Source organism: Phocoena phocoena, chromosome 8 (genome assembly GCF_963924675.1).
Source record: "Phocoena phocoena chromosome 8, mPhoPho1.1, whole genome shotgun sequence".
In the NCBI taxonomy this organism is placed as follows: domain Eukaryota; kingdom Metazoa; phylum Chordata; class Mammalia; order Artiodactyla; family Phocoenidae; genus Phocoena; species Phocoena phocoena.
Genome location: NC_089226.1, coordinates 71,371,551 through 71,393,345, shown reverse-complemented (window position 1 = coordinate 71,393,345; position 21,795 = coordinate 71,371,551). Strand labels below are relative to the sequence as shown.

Here is a 21,795-nt window from a genome sequence, read left to right as displayed (position 1 = left end):
GACCCAACACAGCCAAAAAATTAAAAAATTTTAAAAAAAGAAATTGCTATTAATGATGTATATTTAGAACCGTTTGCTAAATATAATCCATGACTACTCTAAAACAGAATATTGGCCCCATAAAGGAGGAGAATTGTGTTCTCAATTGTCTTTCCCCCCCACCCCTATAAATTTATTTATTTATTTATGGCTGCATTGGGTCTTTGTTGCTGTGCGTGGGCTTTCTCTAGTTGCAATGAGCAGGAGCTGTTCTTCGTTACGGTGCACGGGCTTCTCAATGCGGTGGCTTCTCTTGTTGCGGAGTACGGGCTGTAGGATTGCGGGCTTCAGTAGTTGTGGGACTCGGGCTCAGTATTTGTGGGTTGCGGGCTCTAGAGCACAGGCTCAGAAGTTGTGGCACACAGGCTTAGTTGCTCCGTGGCATGTGGGATCTTCCCAGACCAGGGGTCGAACCTGTGTCCCCTGCATTGGCAGGCGGATTCTTAACCAGGGCTCCACCAGGGAAGTCCTCAATTGTCTTTGATAAATTAGTGTCAGGGAATAGTTATGTGAGAAAATTAAATGTAATTATATCATTATCATTAATTTTTATAAATGAGTCAGTTTTGAAAACCTTCGTGCTCTTGAAAGCACCAGGAGTCTTTACTTCATTTGAGAAGTACTATCATTTTTTGCAACTTTTTTTGACTATTAATAAATGTTTTTTATTGGATGAATGACATTCTTTCAAAATTCAAAAGAGTAAGGGGAAGGGCAGTTGACTTTGTTTTTTTTTATGCGGTACGCTGCCCTCCCACCGCCACGGCCCCTCCCGCCGCTGAGCACAGGCTCCGGATGCGCAGGCCCAGCGGCCACGGCCCACGAGCCCACGAGCCCAGCTGCTCCGCGGCATGCGGGATCCTCCCAGACCGGGACACGAACCCACGCCCCCCGTATCGGCAGGCGGAATCCCAACCACTGCGCCACCAGGGAAGCCCTGACTTTTGTTAGACAATTAAATAGTTGCATCCAGCACTCTACTGTTTAAAACAGTGAGCTGATGCTGTTAATCTTGAGACTTTGGCAAGTAGTGTAGTCAGTCTAGGTAATGTTAGGATTTAACATTCAAAAAATGCTCAGAGATTAAGAGGGAAGATGATTTTATATTAATACATATAGAGAAAGTGTTAATGATTTAGTCTGTTAACGTACTATAGTACAGTGATCCGAAGTCCTGGTCTTGAAATTCTTTCAAAATTAATTTATGTTTAAGGTATAACCTGCATACAGCCTGATGAAGTTACTATCATGAAAGCCAAATGATTTACAGGCATTTCAGTCAACCTCAATGATAAATGAGTTCTTAACTCATTTTTAAATAAACTGAATCAAGCATTTAAGCTGCTGTTCCTTTATGGTTGTGTCTCAGGATTACCAAATAATTGATGTGAGAAAGTTTTTTACAGAAAAATTCCAGCTAATAGATGCAGAAGGAATGACAGAATGTTACAGTTTTGCAGCCCCTACTGAAATAGTAGATTTAGGCCAGGAAATCTCAGTCTTGGCACTGTTGACATTTTGGGCCAGGTAATTCTTTGCCGTGGGAGACTGTCCTGTACACTGTGGGATGTTTGGTGGCATCCTTGGCTTCTGCCCACTAAATGCCAGTAGTACCCCCTAGTTGCCAACAAAAAAGTCTCCAGACTTTGCCAAATATCCACTGTGGTCAAAAGCATTCTTGGTTGACATTGATGTTTAAGCAGTGATTTATTAATGCTTGTTTAAAACCATTGTGATTAAGTTTTCTGGAACTTTATAATGGATGATTTAGACTGATAGCACTTGAACAAACCGATTATCTTCACATCACAGAAGGAGAGATATACCAATGTGTGCTTCTTTATTTGATGCATCAGGAACTAGTGGTATACAATACCACCTACAAAGTATTAAGTATTCTTGCCACGTAACTAACCCTGAATCAGATCAAACCTTTAGATCTATTACAGAAAATATAGGAGATAAAGGGACATGCTAAATGATACCAGAGGAATGCACTCAGTAAAATCCAGGATGTAGAAAATTCTCAGAACAGAACACCTGGATTCTTCAACAAATAACGGGGGATAAAAAAGAAGAATGTATGGATTAAAACAAGAGTTGGCAAACTTTGTTAAGAGGACCAGATAGAAGTAGTTGAGGCTTTGTAGGTCATGTAGTCTCTGTCACAAATGTAAAAGCAAAGGCAAAAGCAGTGATAGATAGGCAATATGTAAATGAATGAGTGTGGCTTTATTTTAGTAAAAGTTTATTTACAAAACAAGGTGACAGTCTGGAGTTTGTTGACCCTTGATTTAAAAGATACTTTAAAAGACATATCAACCAATGCACATGTTGGATCTTGCTTGTATCCTTATTCAAACAAACCAACTGTTAAAAAAAATTTTTTTTAGAGACAGAGAAATTTGAGTGCTGACTAGATAGCTAATAACTTTGAGTAATTATTTTTAATTATTTTGTTGTAATTATGTTTAAATATTCATTTGGCTGCGCCGGGTCTTAGTTGCGGCACACGGTATCTTTTAGTTGCGGCATGCAGGATCTTTAGTTGCAGCATGTGAACTCTTAGTTGCGGCACGTGGGATCTAGTTCCCTTACCAGGGATTGAACCCGGGCCCCCTGCATTGGGAGTGCGGAGTCTTAGCCACTGGGCCACCAGGGAAGTTTCTGTTGCAATTATGTTTAAATTAAAGTGTTTGTCATTTAGAGATACATAAAAGTATTTGCAGATAAAATAATATCAGAATTTGCCTTCAAATAATCTAGTTGAGGGTGAGGGTGGTTCTAAAGTAGACAGAATATATGTGTCAAAGATTTTTTTTTTTTTTGGCCGCCTCGCGCAGCTTGCAGGATCTCAGTTCTCCGAGATTGAACCCAGGCCCCCTGCAGTGGAAGCGCGGAGTCCTAACCACTGGACTGCCAGGGAATTCCTGTGCCAAAGATTCAAAGGCTGTTAACCTGCTAGAGAAAACATTAAGACTGGAGTCTAGTTTTGGGAAGGATATTTGCTGTTTGAATAAAATGAGCAAAGTTTGATGAAGTTTATAGTTTCCTGCTTTTATGTCTCATGTTATTTTTCAGAAATTTCTTCTGTGTAAAGATATATCAATATCTTTATTGGTAAATGTTTTTAATTTCAGTAGACAATAAATTGGTAGTCTAGGGCAAGGGTCAGCATACTCCGGACCACTGCCTGTTTTTTGTAAATACAGTTTTGTTAGAACACAGCACACATTTTTTGAAATGTATTGTTCATGGCTGCTTTGGCACTATACTAGCAGAGTTGAGTCTCTGACAGAGATTGTATAGCCCAGAAAGCCCCAAATATTTGCTGTCTGGCCCTTTACAGAAAAATTTGCTGACCCCTGGTCACAAACAGATGAAACTTCTCATCTCAAATGATTAGTGCTTTGGCACAAAGTAGATACTGGTTTTCTTGGCATGCGTTTTTGTTGTTATGGTAAAAGTCAAGGAGCAGTTATGAAATCCAAACCACCATCTTGAGATGTGTTCCTCTGTAGATGATCTTCAAAGACTATCCTTCACCTTCCTATTTATAGAAGTTGTTTTGGGGACAGGTGACTCTGAGACTTTACCCATCTTGTCTTCTATCCTGAGCCCCGATTCTCCCAAGATAATGTTGCTTCATCTTCCCTCCTCTTGTTCTAACTCCCATACTTCAGTACCTAAATACTGAAGTGAAAGTACACTATGGAGAGTGACTCCTTCTGATATGTTCTTTTTATATAGAGGATGCTTAATAAATATTTGATTATTAACATTTCAAATTCATTACCATGTGTTGTGAGTTTTGAAGTAATTTTTAAGATGAAATCCACAGTATTCTTCTGTTTACATTCATGAAGGTTTTTAACATGTGGAACTAAACTTCTGTATCTTTGGACTTCATCACATACAAATCCTGTTCCTGGAACAATCCCCAAAAAAGGATATGTGATGGAAAGAATAGTGTTACAGGTAATGATACTTCCTGACACGTGGAAAGGTTCAAATTTGAATTCTTTATGAAAAGTATATGTGTACCATGATCTGGGTTGTTACTAAAGAAGCCTAATCTCGTTTCAATCTTAGGATCTATATTTAATTTAAATGTCAATAAACCATTTCCTATTTCTGAGAAACAGTAAAATATGCACTTACACCAATCCCAAGTAGTACATGTGCTATTGAGAATTACCAGTAATGGTAATCACTTTTAATAAAAGGACAGAAGCATTAATTTAATATTTGGTATTATCACCCTGATGGCTAAGAAAAATCAAAAACAAGTTAATGTAGCAAATATGTGGACTTTTCAGCTATAATTTAATCAACTTCTGTTAATTTTTAAGGTTGATTTTCCTTCTCCTACATTTGATATCATTTATACCACTCCTCAAGTTGACAGAAGCATTATACAGCAACACAACTTAGAAACATTGGAGAATGATGTAAAAGGGAAACTTCTTGATATTCTTCACAGAGACTCATCACTTGGGTACATTCCTTTGATTCTGTTTTGCCTGGGTATCTCTTACAATGTAAAGTTCAAGTTAATGGTTTATTAAATGCCCTGATTTCGTTCATGATTTAGCAATGTTCCTGATATGGAAAGTTCTTTTTTTCTTTTTTTAATTGTATAAAAAGACTATATGACTACATAAAATTTAGAAATTTGTACAGGTCAATTTTTTTACATAATCAAAAGGCAAACGATAGATTGGGAACTATAATCTGTATCCTTAATATATGAAGGACCTTTTCATATAAGTAGAAAAACGGACAACACAGTGGTAGACAAGAATATGAATAGGTAATTCTTTGGAAAAGAAATACAGTACCTTTTAAACATCTGAAAAAATATGTTCAACCTCTCAATAATACAAGACACCATTTCATACATCAGATTGTTGAAAATTAAAATGTCTCATTATATAAGGTATTGATGGGATACAGAAAATGGGAATTATACTGTTGGCAGAACTCTAAAAGCTTTTGGAGAGCAATTTGGCAAAATCTATAAAGGTCGCGGTGTCCATAGTCTGACCTAACAATTCCACTTCCAGTTAGTTATAGTGTATTTTAGAGAAAACCCTTTTATATTTGCTTGTGGAGACAAGAATATTCATTGCAGTGTTTATTTGGGTTATTATAAAACTGATAGGGAATGTTCATTAACGGGTTAAATTACGGTACATTTATCCAACAGTACTATGTAACTATTAAGAATGAAGTTATAGCTATATGTACTAATATGTAAGATGTTAAATGAAGGAAATAAGTAGCAGGATAGTGTGTATAGTGTGTTACCATTAACATATAGGAAAAAAGAGAATCTACATACACCTTTGTGTATGCTTCTATATGAATAGACTACTTCTGGAAGAATATACGAGGTTAGGCAGTTGCCACTGGGAGAGGAATTGGAAGGAGAAACTTAATTGTGTACCTTTTTGCAATACTGGATTTTTTTTTTAGTATTCCTCGTGAAATACATTTCAATTCAATGCATGGATTATATACACAAGGGTAGGTAGATGAGTAGTGAAATATTTCATTCACATAAACATCTGTCATTAACAGTAAATTAGAATTTCCAAGACAAGTTCTTTTTATTTTGAATATTCCTCAAATGAACTATATAGTCATCTTCTAAAATTTTGTAATAGCATTTGTTTTTGGCATGACATTTGATTTTACTTTTATAAAATGATGAAATCCTTGCTGTCTCTTAGGGTAGGTTCTGTGTAGCCAACTCTGATTTCCAGTGCCTGGCATCTGGTTAGAGCTCAATAAATTTTATTGTGCTGAATTATCCTTCTTCTTCTTAACTAAGACTCTTTTATCAAGGCAGAATAATTTCTTTCCATCCCCCAAATTAGGGTAAATTAGTGGTGTTTGCTGTACATTGCGTTTTTCTATTCCAAATTAGTATTAATGATTCTACCAAGAAGTGGCTGTCCTAAAAGGAATAAATTTCTTCTTTGTATTTTTAATCATTGAGATTATAACTGTCATTATGATATCACTAAGAAGTGATTTAATTCTGTTACATATTCAGACTTTCTAAAGAAGATAAAGCCTTTCTGTGGGAGAAACGTTATTATTGCCTCAAACACCCGAATTGTCTTCCTAAAGTACTAGCAAGTGCCCCAAACTGGAAATGGGTTAATCTTGCCAAAACTTACTCATTGCTTCGGCAGTGGCCTCCATTGCACCCACTGACTGCATTGGAGCTTCTTGATTCAAAGTAAGTTAACTGTGGCTGAATTTATTTGCTCTGTTTTATTGTTTTTCCAGTAAGATATTATGTTGCAGGATTAGTTCCCTTTGTTTTAACATGAAAGCAGTTCACTTCAGTATAAATGCATATTTCTATAAACACATCTTTTGTGTTGCGGTTATTAAAAAGGGATATCATATCATTTAAAACTAATCTAGAGAGGTTGTAAATTTTGAATACTTTGTTATATTTTTATGATGTAGGTCAGAATTAATTTTCATAAAGTTTCTAAACAGTCACGAAATTGGATTTGTGTATAGGACAATAAGATTTTCTTCCTAGAAAAAGAGAAGAAACACATTGCTTTTGAATAGCTATTTGAGTATTCTTTGTCAGGAATAGATTGAGATTGTGTTTTCAGGAAAAACAGCTTCATTAGAAAGAAATCGCTGTCAAATCTTGATTTTTGTGGTATGCTTCTAGATTTGCTGATCAGGAAGTGAGGTCCCTAGCTGTGACCTGGATTGAGGCTATTAGTGATGATGAGCTAACAGATCTTCTTCCACAGTTTGTGCAGGTGAGTTTTTTACGAGGTTACCTGCCCTCCTTACCCTCTCCCCAGTTTGTATGAGTAGGGACTTTGCTAAGGGATCCCCTTTTTGTTTTGATTAAAAGTACTTTTGTTGCGTGGGAATGTTGAGGTGTATTGCATTTGGATTTAGTGTGAATTTTTTTCCACTATTATCAGCTGCCCTACTTAAATACTAACTATATATATATATATATATATATATACCTGGATTTTTAATTCTCGGGTTTTAATTCTCAGAACAAACCAGACTTGAACTTTTCTTTGATTTTTTTTTTAATTGGCCTTTTAAACATAGCTAATGAATTTTATTCCCAGGTCTGTACTTTTCTGCTTGATTTCATTAATTTCACCTAAGTTAATTCATCTGTTTCATTTTTATCAGTATCACCTTTCATCCTTGATTTATATAGTTTATCTTTTGATAATTTTATCCTAACAACGTAGTATGGGTTTGACCACTAGTGATTCTTATTTTTCTTTGCATGTAGGCTTTGAAATATGAAATTTACTTGAACAGTTCATTAGTGCGCTTCCTTCTGTCCAGGGCATTGGGAAATATACAGATAGCACACAATTTATATTGGTAAGATTTAAATTTTCTTAAGTACTTTATTTCTGTCTCTGTTATTTACAGAGATGACACTCAAAGTCTAAACTGTATGCTTGGACTATTTACTGTTGATACCAGCTGTTTCATTGAAGTCATTATTATAAAGAAGCTAATTTTTTATGTCTTTAGAAATAAAACCAGAAAATAACAAAACCCTCTATTGCAAAATTATTTGGCATGTTAGAGCTCTATAATAATGACTGAGTTTTTACTTGCTTATATAGTTTAAAATTAATTCCTGTATACCAAAAATTAAACTTGTTAAATTGATTTTGAGAGACATAGTCTGTTTCTCAGAAGTGGCTGATATAAATATTTTGCTATATTAGGCTCCTCAAGGATGCCCTGCATGATGCACAGTTTGGTGCCCGATATGAACATGTTTTGGGTGCTCTCCTCTCAGTAGGAGGAAAAGGACTCAGAGAAGAACTTCTGAAGCAGGCAAAACTTGTACAGCTTTTAGGAGGAGTGGCAGAAAAAGTAAGGCAGGCTAGTGGATCAGCCAGACAGGTATGTACCCATAGAGGGAACATAAATATTTTGATGTTAAAGGATCTTTACAGTGCTGACAAGTTGTTATTCTTTTTTTTTTTTTTAATATTTATTTATTTATTTGGTTGGTTGGTTGTGCCGGGTCTTAGTTGTGGCTCGTGGGTTCTGTAGTTGCGGCACGTGGGCTCCTTAGTAATGGCAAGCTGGCTTCTTAGTTGCAGCTCACCAGCTCCTTAGTTGTGGCGCACAGGCTCCTTAGTTGCAGTATGCGAACTTTTAGTTGCGGCATGGATGTGGGATCTAGTTCCCTGAGCAGGAATCGAACCCAGGCCCCCTGTATTAGGAGCCTGGAGTCTTAACCACTGTGCGCCACCAGGGAAGTCCCGGTTGTTATTCTTTTTCAATAGTCATCCAATAGAACTCTAACACACTTATGCTGTTTTGGGCAGATTGAATTCAAAAGTTGCTTAAAACATGTCGGAAAAGATTTTATATCCTAACTCAGTTCCCTTTCATTTCCATGCTTATTAATTCCTTTCTGATCAAAATTGTTCTCTTGAGTTTCTTTTTCACTATTTTGCTTTTTAACATTTTTGTAATTGTAAAGGTAATAGAAGTATGAATTGATGCTAATGTTTAAGAAGTCCAAATGAATAAGTTTATGGATTAAAAAATGAGGACTTTTCCAGTTTCATTTTCTCCCTGTAGGTATCTTGTTCACAGTTTGTTTTATGTCCTGCTTGGTCATTTTATATGACTTTACACATATATACACGTATATATACAAATGTTTGGAGTTAAAAATTTTTTATAGAAACGTATGTTATTTTTTAACTAGACTTCATTATTTTAACCACTTTAAGGTGTACAGTCCATTGGCTGTTATTGATAGTACATTCACAGTGTTGTGCAACCACCATCACTGTCTAATTCCAGAACATTTTCATCACAACAGAAAGCAATCCTGCACCCACTAACCCTTTACTTCTTATTCCCCTCTCCTCCCAGGTCCTGGTGAGAACTAATCTGCTTTCTATCTCTATGGACTTACCTATTCTGGACATTTCATATAAATGGAATCATGCAACACGTGGCCTTTTGTGTCTGATTTCTTTCGCTTAACCTAATGTTTTCAAGGTTCATCCATATTTTAGCATGCGTATTTATGGCTGAACAATGTCCCATTGTATAGATAATACCATATTTTGTTTATCCACTCATCAGCTGGTGGACATTGGGCTTGTTTCTATTATTTGACCACTAATGAATAGTGCTGCTATAAATATTTGTGTATAAGTTTTTGTTTGAACATCTGTTTTCACTTTACCTAGGAGTAGAATTAGTGTATCATATAGTAATTCTATGTTTTTTGAAACTGTTACCCAAAGTAGCTGCACCATTTTATAATTCCAGTATAATACTAGTAATGTATGAGGATTCCAGTTTCTCCATATCACCACCAAAATTTGTTATTTTCCGTTTTTTTAAACTAGTCATCCTAGTGGATGTTAAGTAGTATCTGTAGTATCTCATGGTGGTTTTGATTTGCATTTCCCTAATGACTAATGATTTGGGGCACATTTTCATGTGTTTGTTGGCCATTTGTATATCTTCTTCGGAGAAATTTCTTTTCTAAGTCCTTTTTGATTGGTTTGTCTTTTTGTTGTTGAATTGTTGGAGTTATGTATTCTAGATACTAGACCCCTATCAGATATACTGTTTGCAAATATTTTCTCCCATTCTGTGTATCATCTTTCTATTTCCTTCATAATGTCCTTTGATGCACAAAACTTTTACATTTTATGGTCTAACTTATTTTTTTGTTGTTGTTGCTTGTGCTTTTACTAGCGTGTCCAAGAATTTGTTGTCAAATAGAAGGTCACAATGAGGTACACCTATGTTTTCTTCTAGGAGTTTTATAGGTTCACTCTTAAAACGTCTTTGATCCATTTTGAGTTTTTTTTTTTTTTTAATATTCTATGAGCTAAGGGTCCAACTTCATTCTTTTACATGTGGTTATCCAGTTGTTGCTGCACCATTTGCTGAAGAGACTATTCTTTCCTGTTGAATGATCTTGGCACCCTAGTTGAAAATCAGTTGACCATAGTTATATGGGTTTATTTCTGGACTCTGAATTCTATTCCATTGATCTATATGCCCCTCCTTATGCTATACTGTTTTCATTACTATAGCTTTGTAGTAGGTTTTGAAATCAGGAATTTGAGTCCTCCAACTTCTACTTTTTCAAGGTTGTTTTGGCTGTTTGGAAGTCCCTTACAATTCTATGTGAATTTTAGTATCAGCCTGCCCATTTCTGCAATAAAGGCAGTTGGAGTTTTGATAAAGATTGTGTTGAATCTGTAGATCGATTTGGGAAATGTTGCAGTCTTAATAATATTAAGTCTTACAGTTCATGAACATGGGATATCTTTCCATTTATTTAGATCTTTAATTTCTTTCAGCAATGATTTTTTTTTTTTTTGGTAAATTGCTTTTTTTCTTTTTTACTTTATGTTGGAGAATTCATGTAAGTACATATAGTTACACTTCATGTTTCTTAATGAGTACATGGTATTACATGGTATTACAAGGTATCTTAGCATAAATTATGAACTATTACCTCTATGTAGGTTGTTTATACATTTTTCTTCTCCCAAACGGTTCTGTGATGAATTTTAATATATAAGTGTTTGCCCCTTTGCTAGTATTTTTTTTCCTTTTTTAAAAAACCTCTTTATTGGAGTATAATTGCTTTACAACGGTGTGTTAGTTTCTGCTTTATAACAAAGTGAATCAGCTATACATATACATATATCCCCATATCCCCTCCCTCTTGCATCTCCCTCCCACCCTCCCTATCCCACCCCTCTAGGTGGTCACAAAGCACTGTGCTGATCTCCCTGTGCTATGCGGCTGCTTCCCACTAGTGCTAGTATTTCTTCATAGGATATTCCTACAGATGAAATAATTGAATCAAGAGCTTTGTATATTTTTAGTTATAATAGTTTATATTAGATTGCAGTAACAAAACAAAACTTACCAGTATACACCTCCCTCCCCACCAGTAGATTATGAAAGTATCTGTTTCCCACCTTGTTGCCAGCACTGGATGTTATCTTAAATTTTTTGTCTCTTAGATAAAAATTGGCGTCTCGTTATTGCTTGATTTCTATTTGTTAGTGAGTATTAACTAATATGTTAAATATGACCATATGTAATTCCCCCCATGTTTATAGCCTTTGCTATTTTAATTTTTATAGTAAAAATTAACTCTCTTTAGCAACAACTTTTTTGACCATTTGACAATTGGGCATTTAAAAAATTGGGTCCATATCATATTTTTGTTGTCATATAAAAAGGTCTTCATTTTCATTATGTACTTAACAGTATCGGTTTCTTTTCATAGGTTGTCCTCCAAAGAAGTATGGAACGAGTACAGTCCTTTTTTCTAAGAAATAAATGCCGTCTCCCTCTCAATCCAAGTCTTGTGGCAAAAGAATTAAATATTAAGGTGACATACAATGCTTATAAGTTCATATTACATTTTCAAATAATGTGTAGGAAGAAGGCAAATGGGCAGGTATGCTTAAGGCAAATGCAGATAATATCTGCATAGGTTGGTTATAAGTACTTATGGATGTATGTTTGTGTAAGATCCATATTTATCTCAGTATATTCTTATCTAATCACCATTCCTGAAAGAAAAAGCAGTGTAAAATTATTTACTGCCTTGAAATTATTTTTTGCTATGGTGTAATAGCTGCATATGTTGTAATTCCAGTGGTAAAAGTACCCAGTCACAAGTAGGCAGTGTTTTTCCTCTCTTGTGAATGGCCAGGTGGAGTCTTCCAAGGTTTATAACACTTCTTAGAGTCATCAAAAAGTAGTTGTAATCATCAAAATTGAGTTAACTATATTTTTAATTGGGCTAATAGTAGCACAAATAATGGATTTTTCTCTAACATGAGTTCAGCAAAAGCAGCCAATTAATTCATCCATTAGTGTCTGTGATTTTGAAAGTCTAGGGTACAACTATCCATAAAGGAGTCTTACATTTAATTTTTTTAAATTGACATATGGCTACTCTTCATTGAAATACTGGGTTGGCCAAAAAGTTCATTTGGTTTTTTTCCATACGATGGCTCTAGTAGCGCTTAGTTGTCTTTAACTTCATGTGAAACAATTTTCTTAGATTGTATTGTGACAGCTGTCATATCAGCGAGCATTTAAAAAAAACACATCAGGGCTTCCCTGGTGGCGCAGTGGTTGAGAGTCTGCCTGCCTATGCAGGGGACATGGGTTCGTGCCCCGATCCGGGAAGATCCCACATGCCGCGGAGCGGCTGGGCCCGTGAGCCGTGGCCACTGAGCCTGTGTGTCCAGAGCCTGTGCTCCGCAACAGGAGAGGCCACAACAGTGAGAGGCCTGTGTACCGCAAAAAAAAAAAAAAAAACACATCAAAATTGGTGAATTTTTGTGTAGTCATTTTAATATTGAAGATGGAAGAAAAACATTTTTGGCATATTATGCTTTATTATTTCAAGAAAGGTAAAAACACAACTGAAATGCAAAAAGAGATTTATGTGGTGTATGGAGAAGGTGCTGTGACTGATAGAACGTGTCAAAAGTGGTTTGCAAAGTTTCGTGCTAGAGATTCTCACTGGATGATGCTACATGGTCGGGTAGACCAGTTGAAGTCGATAGCGATCAAATCAAGACTGTAATTGAGAACAATCAACGTTATACCACATGGGAGATAGCCGACATACTCAAAATATCCAAATCAAGCGTTGAAAATCATTTGCACCAGCCTGGTTATGTTCATTGCTTTGATGTTTGGGTTCCACCTAAGTTAAGTGAAAAAAGTTTCTTTTTTTTAATAGATGCATTTATTTATTTACTTTTTTTTGGCTGCATTGGGTCTTCATTGCTGCACGTGGGCTTTCTCTAGTTGTGGTGAGCAGGGGCTGCTCTTCATTGTGGTGTGCAGGCTTCTTGTTGCAGTGGCTTCTCTTGTTGCGGAGCACGGGCTCTAGGCACGCGGGCTCAGTAGTTGTGGCTTGTGGGCTCTAGAGCACAGGCTCAGTAGTTGTGGTGCACGGGCTTAGTTGCTCTGCGGCATGTGGGATCTTCCTGGACCAGGGTTCGAACCTGTGTTCCCTGCATTGGCAGGCAGATTCTTAACCACTGTGCCACCAGGGAAGTTCGAAAAAAATCCCTGACTGTATTTCAGCATGCAATTCTCTGCTTAAACGTAATGAAAATGTTTCATTTTTTTTTTCTGACAAAAAAATCATTTATAACCTCCCCATGCACATAAAATGACTGGATACACTTTGGTTTATATGCTTTCAGGCTTTTTCTAGTTACACGAACTATGTTTTTATAAAAATAAGCCCTTACTATATGAACTATTTTGTAACTTACTTTTTTAAAAATTTAATTAAATTAATTTATTTTTATACAGTAGGTTCTTATTAGTTATCTGTTTCATACATATTAGTGTATATATGTCAATCCCCATTTCCCAATTTGTTTTTTGAAAACAAATTGTGACAGGAGATGAAAAGTGGATACTGTACAATAATGTGGAATGGAAGAGATTGTGGGGTAAGCAAAATGAACCACCACAAACCACACCAAGGGCCAGTCTTCATCCAAAGAAGGTGATGTTGTATATATGGTGGGATTGGAAGGGAGTCCTCTGTTATGAGCTCCTTCTGGAAAACCAAACGATTAATTCCAACAAGTACTACTCCCAATTAGACCAACTGAAAGTGGTACTCGACGAAAAGCATCCAGAATTAGTCAACAGAAAATGCATAATCTTCCATCAGGATTATGCAAGACCGCATGTTTCTTTGATGACCAGGCAAAAACTGTTACAGCTTGGCTGGCAAGTTCGGACTCATCCGCCATATTCACCAGACATTGCACCTTCAGATTTCCATTTATTTCAGTCTTTACAAAATTCTCTGAGTGGAAAAAATTTCAATTCCCTGGAAGACTGTAAAAGGCACCTGGGGGCTTCCCTGGTGGCACAGTGGTTTAGAATCCGCCTGCCAATACAGGGAACACAGGTTCGAGCCCTGATTTGGGAAGATCCCACATGCCACGGAGCAACTAAGCCCGTGTGCTACAACTACTGAGCTTGTGCTCTAGAGCCCGCAATCCACAACTACTGAGCCCGAGTGCCACAACTACTGAGCCCGAGTGCCACAACTACTGAAGCCGGTGCCTTGAGCCTGTGCTCCGCAACAAGAGAAGCCACCGCAGTGAGAAGCCCACGCACTGCAACGAAGAGTGGCCCCCACTTACTGCAAGTAGAGAAAGCCTGTGCACAACGCAGCCAAAAATAAAATAAATAAATTTATATTTAAAAAATATTGTATAAAAAAAGGCACCTGGAACAGTTCTTTGCTCAAGAAGATAAAAAGTTTTGGGAAGATGGAATTATATAGTTGCCTGAAAAATGGCAGAAGGTGGTGGAACAAAATGGTGAATGTGTTGTTCAAAAAGTTCTTGGTGAAAATGAAAAATGTGTCTTTTGTCTTTACTTAAAAACCAAAGGAGGGCTTCCTTGGTGGCGCAGTGGTTGAGAGTCTGCCTGCTAATGCAGGGGACACGGGTTTGAGCCTTGGTCTGGGAAGATCCCACATGCCGCGGAGCAGCTGGGCCCATGAGCCACAACTACTGAGCCTGCGCGTCTGGAGCCTGTGCTCCGCAACAAAAGAGGCCGTGATAGTGAGAGGCCCGCGCATCCCGATGAAGAGTGGCTCCCACTTGCCACAACTAGAGAGGGCACTCACACAGAAATGAAGACCCAACACAGCCCAAAATAAAAAGATCAGCAAGTAGCTCATTCTCATTAAAAAACAAACAAAAAAACCGAAGGAACTTTTTGGCCAACTCAGTATAAGAGTGGGTGCTTGAGCTGTATAATTATGTCACTGGAGGTGGGGGGGGGGTTACATTTACCCCTTGGATTTTGTTTGCTGTTTCCTTTAAATTGCTCTCGCTCTCTTAAATTAGTTTTTTAGCCAGTTTAATTTTAATATTAGACTTGATCTTTGCTAATGAAATTGTTCAATTTAGTGTCACTATTTGATCCCATGGCTAATTATTAATTTTACTAGTACCATGAATAGAAGTAGAGATCTCATTCCAAATCTTACTGATTTAGAGGAAAGATAAGCATATACAAAATTTTGTGCTTTGTTGAAGGATTATAACACTTTTAAAGTGTCATAATATTTCAAATTTTTAATGTTTTTTGTCTCAAGTTTTTAAGGTATTGCTTCTCTGCTTAGACAATGTGTTATGTTTAAGTTTCAAAAAAGTATCTTTATAAACCTCTTATCTGCCAGATAATCTAAGAAGCAGCTCATGTGCGTTATTTCATTTGCCCTAATTCAAAGGAAAAAGTGAAAGGAGAAATGCCTTGGACAAAAAAAAATTTTTTTTAAGTTTTTATTTCAGTGTTATCATTCTGATGCTTAACATACTGTATTTGTAGTCATGTTCCTTCTTCAGTTCTAATGCTGTGCCCCTGAAAGTCACAATGGTGAATGCTGATCCAATGGGGGAAGAAATTAATGTCATGTTTAAGGTGAGCAGAGAAAGGTGATTTTGTTTTTTGGTAATTTAAAAATTCTTTTCTCAAATTCCTTTTTCAAAATTGCAACAGTAATTTTGTTTATTTAGAATTTAATTAAATTGAATAACTGTGTGAAAAATTATTACTGAGATAAACTGTTCCCAAATGGATTTGGTAATAAATGCAACTCTGGGCTAGAGCTGCTGTATATGGCCATGCTAGTTAAGTGTTAGTACATCATAGCTCTAGATAATGCCTTTCACCTGGAGGTGAAATGGTATGCCCTAGAGACGTGCAGGGCAATATTGCAAAACTATGAGAGGGGCACTCTTTTTGGAAATGTGTAACTTACCTGTGGGAAGCAGCAGGAGTAGAGTACTTTAGAGTAATCTATTACCAGTCAAAGTTTTGTGTGTTGTGATCACAATTAGTATTATTTTTAAGAAAGAATGGAGAGTTTTAGTTAATTCAGTGAGTTCATTTAGTGGAGGTTCATCAAGATAGCTTCTCTTGAACCACCTTTGATATGTCTATAGCAAGTTCCCATATACTCAGATCTGGTTTTGGATTCCATTTTATTGTGTTGATGTATTTGCCTTTTCCTAAAACAGTATCATCTGTTTGAATACAGTAATTTTATATGTTGTAATATTTGTTAAGGCAAATCACCTCTTTTTTTCCATAATTTTCTTGGCCAGTCTCAAAAATGTATACATCATTATGTGTTTTAAACTTATCCAATTTAAAAAGAAAATGAAAACTTGATGTGATCCAGTTAGAATTCATTTGGGGAGAGCTAACTTTTTTTTAAGTAAACTTTTAATTTGAGATCATTGTATATTGAAGTTTGCAGTTCACTGTAGTTCATTTTAACAAATTACACAGAAATCCTGTATACCCTTTACTCAGTTTCCCCCAATGGTAACATCTTGCAAAACTGTTCTACAATATTGCAGTTAGGATGTTGACATTGATACAGTCAAGATATGAAATATTTCGATCAATACAAAGATCTTCCATATTGCCCTTTTAAAAAATTGAACATAATTCACATACCATAAAACCCAACCTTTTAAAGTATACAGATCAGGAAACTGAGACATGAAGAGGTTAAGTAACTTTCTCTAGAATGCTGCAGAAGAATAAAAATGTGGTTCTGTTCATCTTATTCTCTACTCTTTTCACTGTTCCCTCCTCCCCACACCCCCCTCTTTTATTATATGTAATCTATTAAGTCTTTTGGAAATGTACAAGTTTCATTTTGTTTCCTTGATTTCAAGGTTGGTGAAGATCTTCGGCAAGATATGTTAGCTTTACAAATGATAAAGATTATGGACAAGATCTGGCTTAAAGAAGGGCTAGATCTGAGGATGGTAATTTTCAAATGTCTCTCAACTGGCAGAGATCGAGGTAAATATGTTAGCTATGTCTTATTTTATTCCTTGAATTTAGCTCAGAGTGCACCTGCTCTAAGGGTCCTGGTGCTGGTACACTATGATCTTAGCCTTATCACTTTCCTTTCATAGGTAAGGATGTGCAGACTTTATCTTGTCAAAACAAAACCAGGTCAGGGACTTCCCTGGTGGTGCAGTGGTTAAGATTCCAGGCTTCCACTGCAGGGAGCATAGGATACGTCCCTCGTCGGGGAAGTTCTGCGTGCCACGTGGTATGGCCAAAAAAAGGGAAATCAAGTCAGTTTAAGAATTCTTGCTGGTTTTATATAGTAACTCAATGAGTAGCCCTAATAAATGCTTGCATGACAATAAGTTTTATAAGATGGAAGTCACTTTATCAAGCAAGATTCCTCATTCATCAACAAGAGCCTACCATTTCACTGGATTAGTTTTTCTGTCACTATACTTATTTCATATAGTTGAACTCTTCTTTCTTCTTATGGAATTCTATGTAACTTTGTAGGCAGTCAACTCCTCTTTTTTTTATGTTGTTTCTAATGGTTGAGTGCTTACTTTGTGATTTGCCCTGTACTAAAGCTTTTCACTCGTGTTATCTCACTGTGTTGTTATTTTTCAAATGAAAAATCATATTCACATCCTCTGTGAAGTTGGGTTTTTTTTGCAGTACGCGGGCCTCACTGCTGTGGCCTCTCTGGTCGCGGAGCACAGGCTCCGGATGCGCAGGCCCAGCAGCCACGGCCCACGGGCCCAGCTGCTCCGCGGCATGTGGGATCCTCCTGGACCGGCACACAAACCCGCGTCCCCTGCATCGGCAGGTGGACTCCCAACCACTGCGCCACCAGGGAAGCCCCTTTGTGAAGTTTTTAACAAACACCTTAGTTTATAGTAATCCTCCCTTCTCCAGACTCAGCAGTTGTCTTTAATACTTACCAGACATTGCATCATCTCTGCTAGATTGATTTTAAGTTCCCTCAGGGGATGGTAGTACTTTGTATATTTATGAACGTTTATCCACTGTTTTGTACACAGTAATTTCTACATGTGTATGTTTGATAATGAAATTAGAAATTTGTATATTAAAAATTGGATTAAACATACTTATAGAATCAAGATGCAGGTATTCATTGAAAAAGGATGTCACTGTGAACTATAAACCAGATAATGTAACCAAAACAACACAAAGGATCCAAATGAGTTCACTCTGCCATGTGTGACCAGTCTACTAGGATTACAGCCTGACCCTGCATGCTTTCTTTTGGGATGGCCTGGAGGACTTGGCCTTCTTGGTTATTTCCAGTCCTTTCTTCAAAGCAGGTCTCTGTGTCTGTATCTTTCATTTTGATAACAGTGCATCTCCTTGATTTGTTAAAATATATAAAACTAATTTTTAAAATATATAAAAAATATATGCACATAGTAAAATATCCATATAGCATGTAATAGAATAAATTGGAATGTAAATCTTAGTTTTCTCCCACACCTCCTAGGCAGCCTGCTCCCAAAATATAACTGCTTACATAGCTTTCTGAGGCTATTTTTTAATTCTTTTTTAAAAATTGTTTTTTGGCCACACCGCACACGGGATCTTAGTTCCCCAACCAGCGATCGAACCCGTGCCCCCTGCAGTGGAAATGCAAAGTCGTAACCACTGGACCACCAGGGAATTCCCTTTCTGAGACTATTTTGTATATATTCCAACATGCATAATACTTTCTTTTAAACAAAAGGTACAGTTCTCTATGTGGATTTTGTCTTTAAAAACATATTTTTGAGATTTTTCTACCTAAGCACAGCATTTACATTTCAGTAAGGAAGGCAAAACATGTACTTGAGACTCAAACATATCACAAAGACAATCTTCATCTGTTCTTCCCTTTGAAAGGGCTTAATGTACTCTGAAACACTCTTATATTGCCCAAGTACATGACTAGAGAAAGTTTTTTGTGCAAAATGGGACAGCATATATCTTGTAAGTAACTTTATTGATGAGGTCAGTATTATCTAGTTTGCAATTAAAGTTGTTATTCTTATTCTTTGTGTGGGTAGCACATGGATATACTGACAAAGTCTGAAATAGTCAAATTCAGTTTTATATCTTGGGTACTTTTTTTTTTTTTTTTTTTTTTTTTTTTTGCGGTACGCGGGCCTCTCACTGTTGTGGCCTCTCCCGTTGTGGAGCACAGGCCCCGGACGCACAGGCTCAGTGGCCATGGCTCACGGGCCTAGCTGCTCCACGGTATGTGGGATCTTCCCGGACCGGGGCATGAACCCGTGTCCCCTGCATCAGCAGGCGGACTCTCAACCACTGTGCCACCAGGGAAGCCCTATATCTTGGGTACTTATGAAAATAAAAAATAATTTTGATTTCTCACATTTTCTAGCATGGGCTGCCAGAGTTGACTTTTTTTTAAATGTTGATTGTTAGCTGGTATCTTATGTCAAACATCAAAAGCTATAAATTTGGGGTGGGGGAGACATTTTCACATATCTTAATGTTTTGTTTTTAAAGGCATGGTGGAGCTAGTTCCTGCTTCAGATACCCTCAGGAAAATCCAAGTGGAATATGGTGTGACTGGATCCTTTAAAGATAAACCACTTGCAGAGTGGCTGAGGAAATATAATCCCTCTGAAGAGGAATATGAAAAGGTGATTAGCTAGTCTCTGTATTCTAAATTACCGTCAAAAATGTGTTACATAGGTCTTAAGTGCTTTTATTTTCCAGCTCTGGTGACTAGTCATTTAGTTTAAGTTGTGAATTTTTCTCAATTTTAATGAGATCCTAGTTTATGTCAAATCATTAATGTATCGTATTTACAGATAGACACATACAAATGCTATCTGTTGACCTATGAAAATAAAGTAGAGGAATTTTGTTCTTTGTTGGTCTTTTACACTATTTAAGAGCTCTCGCTTTTCTTAATTCTTCGTGGTTTGGGGAAAGAAGCTAATATTTGTTTACAGTAATATTGGCTCTGTGATTCTGAATAAGTTATTTGACCCAAAATAATTGTCAAGTAACATACTTTGAATGGCTTTTCATGCACTTGGCTCTTCTGTGTGCTTTGCTAAGTAAGAGGGAATATAACATAGTGGAATCTCATTGCCTGGGTTTGAATCTTGGCTCTGCTACTTAACAGTGATGTGATCTTGGGCAAATAATCTTTCTGTTTTTGTTTCTCTCATACGTAAAATAGCAGTAATAATAATATTTACATCATTGTTCTGTTGTGGCATTTTAAATGAGTTTAATATGTACATACGCACACACATATACTCTGGTGTGTGTGTAGAAAGAGACTAGTACAATGCCTGGTTTTGTGATAAGTGCTGTGTAAACATATGCTGTTATCGTCATCATCATCATCACCACTAAAGATTTCTAGGGGGTTATGGAATAAAATTAATCACATGGACCTGTAGAGCCACATGACTGTTCTGTTCAGAAATGTCGTATCTTGAGAATAAATTAAATGCATGTGCTTTAGTATTTGCTTTACAAATACTCATTGTATGCAACTTGTATCCTTCTTTGTGATATTATTAATTTAATCCCCAGGACAGGCAGGACTAAAGTGAAAGAAGGTCTTCCAGCTTTGAGAAACTTGCAGATGACACATAAGGGGTCACTAAATGGACAACAAGACACATTCATTATATTATTGGATGTTTAAAGATATAAGCTTACTTTCTTTACACATGCCATTCCTACAAGCCAAAAAAGGGGAAAAATATTCCTTTATTTAGATTAATCTTTGTCCCAATGTTACCACTTGTGGTAAGTAGCAGAGCCTGTGAAGAGCAGGGTTCCACAAACACGATGCTTAAAAGATGGTCAAAGGCAGAGTGTACCCTAAGTAGGGACTGACAGGATCTCTACCTGTTTGTTGAAAGACAAAATCTAGAGAGAAGGGGCAATAACCACCTTTAGAAGGGTGTTTGCTTTTGAAAAACTGGCTTCTGCTACCATAACCCAGTTTACAAGCTATTGAGAAAGTGGATTATAATAGTGTTTTCAACGAGTGATAAATTACTTTAATCTTTGTTACCCTGCCTCCTTTAAAAATAATCTTTTTCCTAAGATAATTTTGTGTCTTTATTATAGGCTTCTGAGAATTTTATCTATTCTTGTGCTGGATGCTGTGTAGCCACCTATGTTTTAGGTATCTGTGATCGACACAATGACAATATAATGCTTCGAAGCACAGGACACATGTTTCACATTGACTTTGGAAAGTTTTTGGGCCACGCACAGATGTTTGGTAGCTTCAAAAGGTACTAATATTGTTATTATTGCTAAAGAAAATAGAGGCACTTCCTATTTCACAAGTTAATGTCCCCAACTATTACATATAAAATAAGCTACAAGGATATACTTGTACACATATAAAATAAGCTACAAAGATATACAACACAGGGAATATAGCCAGTTTTATAACTATAGATGGAGTGTAATCTTTAAAAATTGTGAATCTCTATATTATACATGTAACATATAATATTGTATATCAACTACAATTTTAAAAAATCAACTTCAAAAAAAAACCAAGTTAATGCCCCAAACTTTGCTTTTTTTCTTGCTGTTCTTTGCCTTGTAGCTCCCTTTGAGCGTAACTAGGGATGAAAAAGGCTCTAAAAGATGACTTTACCATGTAACAGAAAGAATGAGTATGTGTGTGTAACCTTTGAAATGAGTTAAGGTGTATTTTATTTTATCTAGTTAGTGGTACCTATTAGAAGTGTTCCCATTTATATAACGGCAACGAGTACAAATTTTTTCTCTATATTTGTTTGTAACTAATATTTGATCTCTGTTTGGCTGTGGGTGGAT

General features: G+C 36.5%; 1 protein-coding gene across 3 annotated transcripts in view; it reads left to right on the top strand.

The window, feature by feature from the left end:
- Window positions 1-21,795, top strand: part of PIK3C2A (phosphatidylinositol-4-phosphate 3-kinase catalytic subunit type 2 alpha) — a 70,709-nt gene that overhangs the window by 40,797 nt on the left and 8,117 nt on the right. For all 3 annotated transcript variants that reach the window (XM_065881373.1, XM_065881374.1, XM_065881371.1), the window contains 11 exons: window positions 3,906-4,017; window positions 4,392-4,537; window positions 6,101-6,289; window positions 6,746-6,839; window positions 7,343-7,437; window positions 7,794-7,974; window positions 11,363-11,467; window positions 15,472-15,564; window positions 16,833-16,962; window positions 19,477-19,613; window positions 21,070-21,239. In XM_065881373.1, coding sequence (XP_065737445.1) covers window positions 3,906-4,017; window positions 4,392-4,537; window positions 6,101-6,289; window positions 6,746-6,839; window positions 7,343-7,437; window positions 7,794-7,974; window positions 11,363-11,467; window positions 15,472-15,564; window positions 16,833-16,962; window positions 19,477-19,613; window positions 21,070-21,239 — 1,452 coding nt within the window. The remainder of the gene's footprint in view (window positions 1-3,905; window positions 4,018-4,391; window positions 4,538-6,100; window positions 6,290-6,745; window positions 6,840-7,342; window positions 7,438-7,793; window positions 7,975-11,362; window positions 11,468-15,471; window positions 15,565-16,832; window positions 16,963-19,476; window positions 19,614-21,069; window positions 21,240-21,795) is intronic.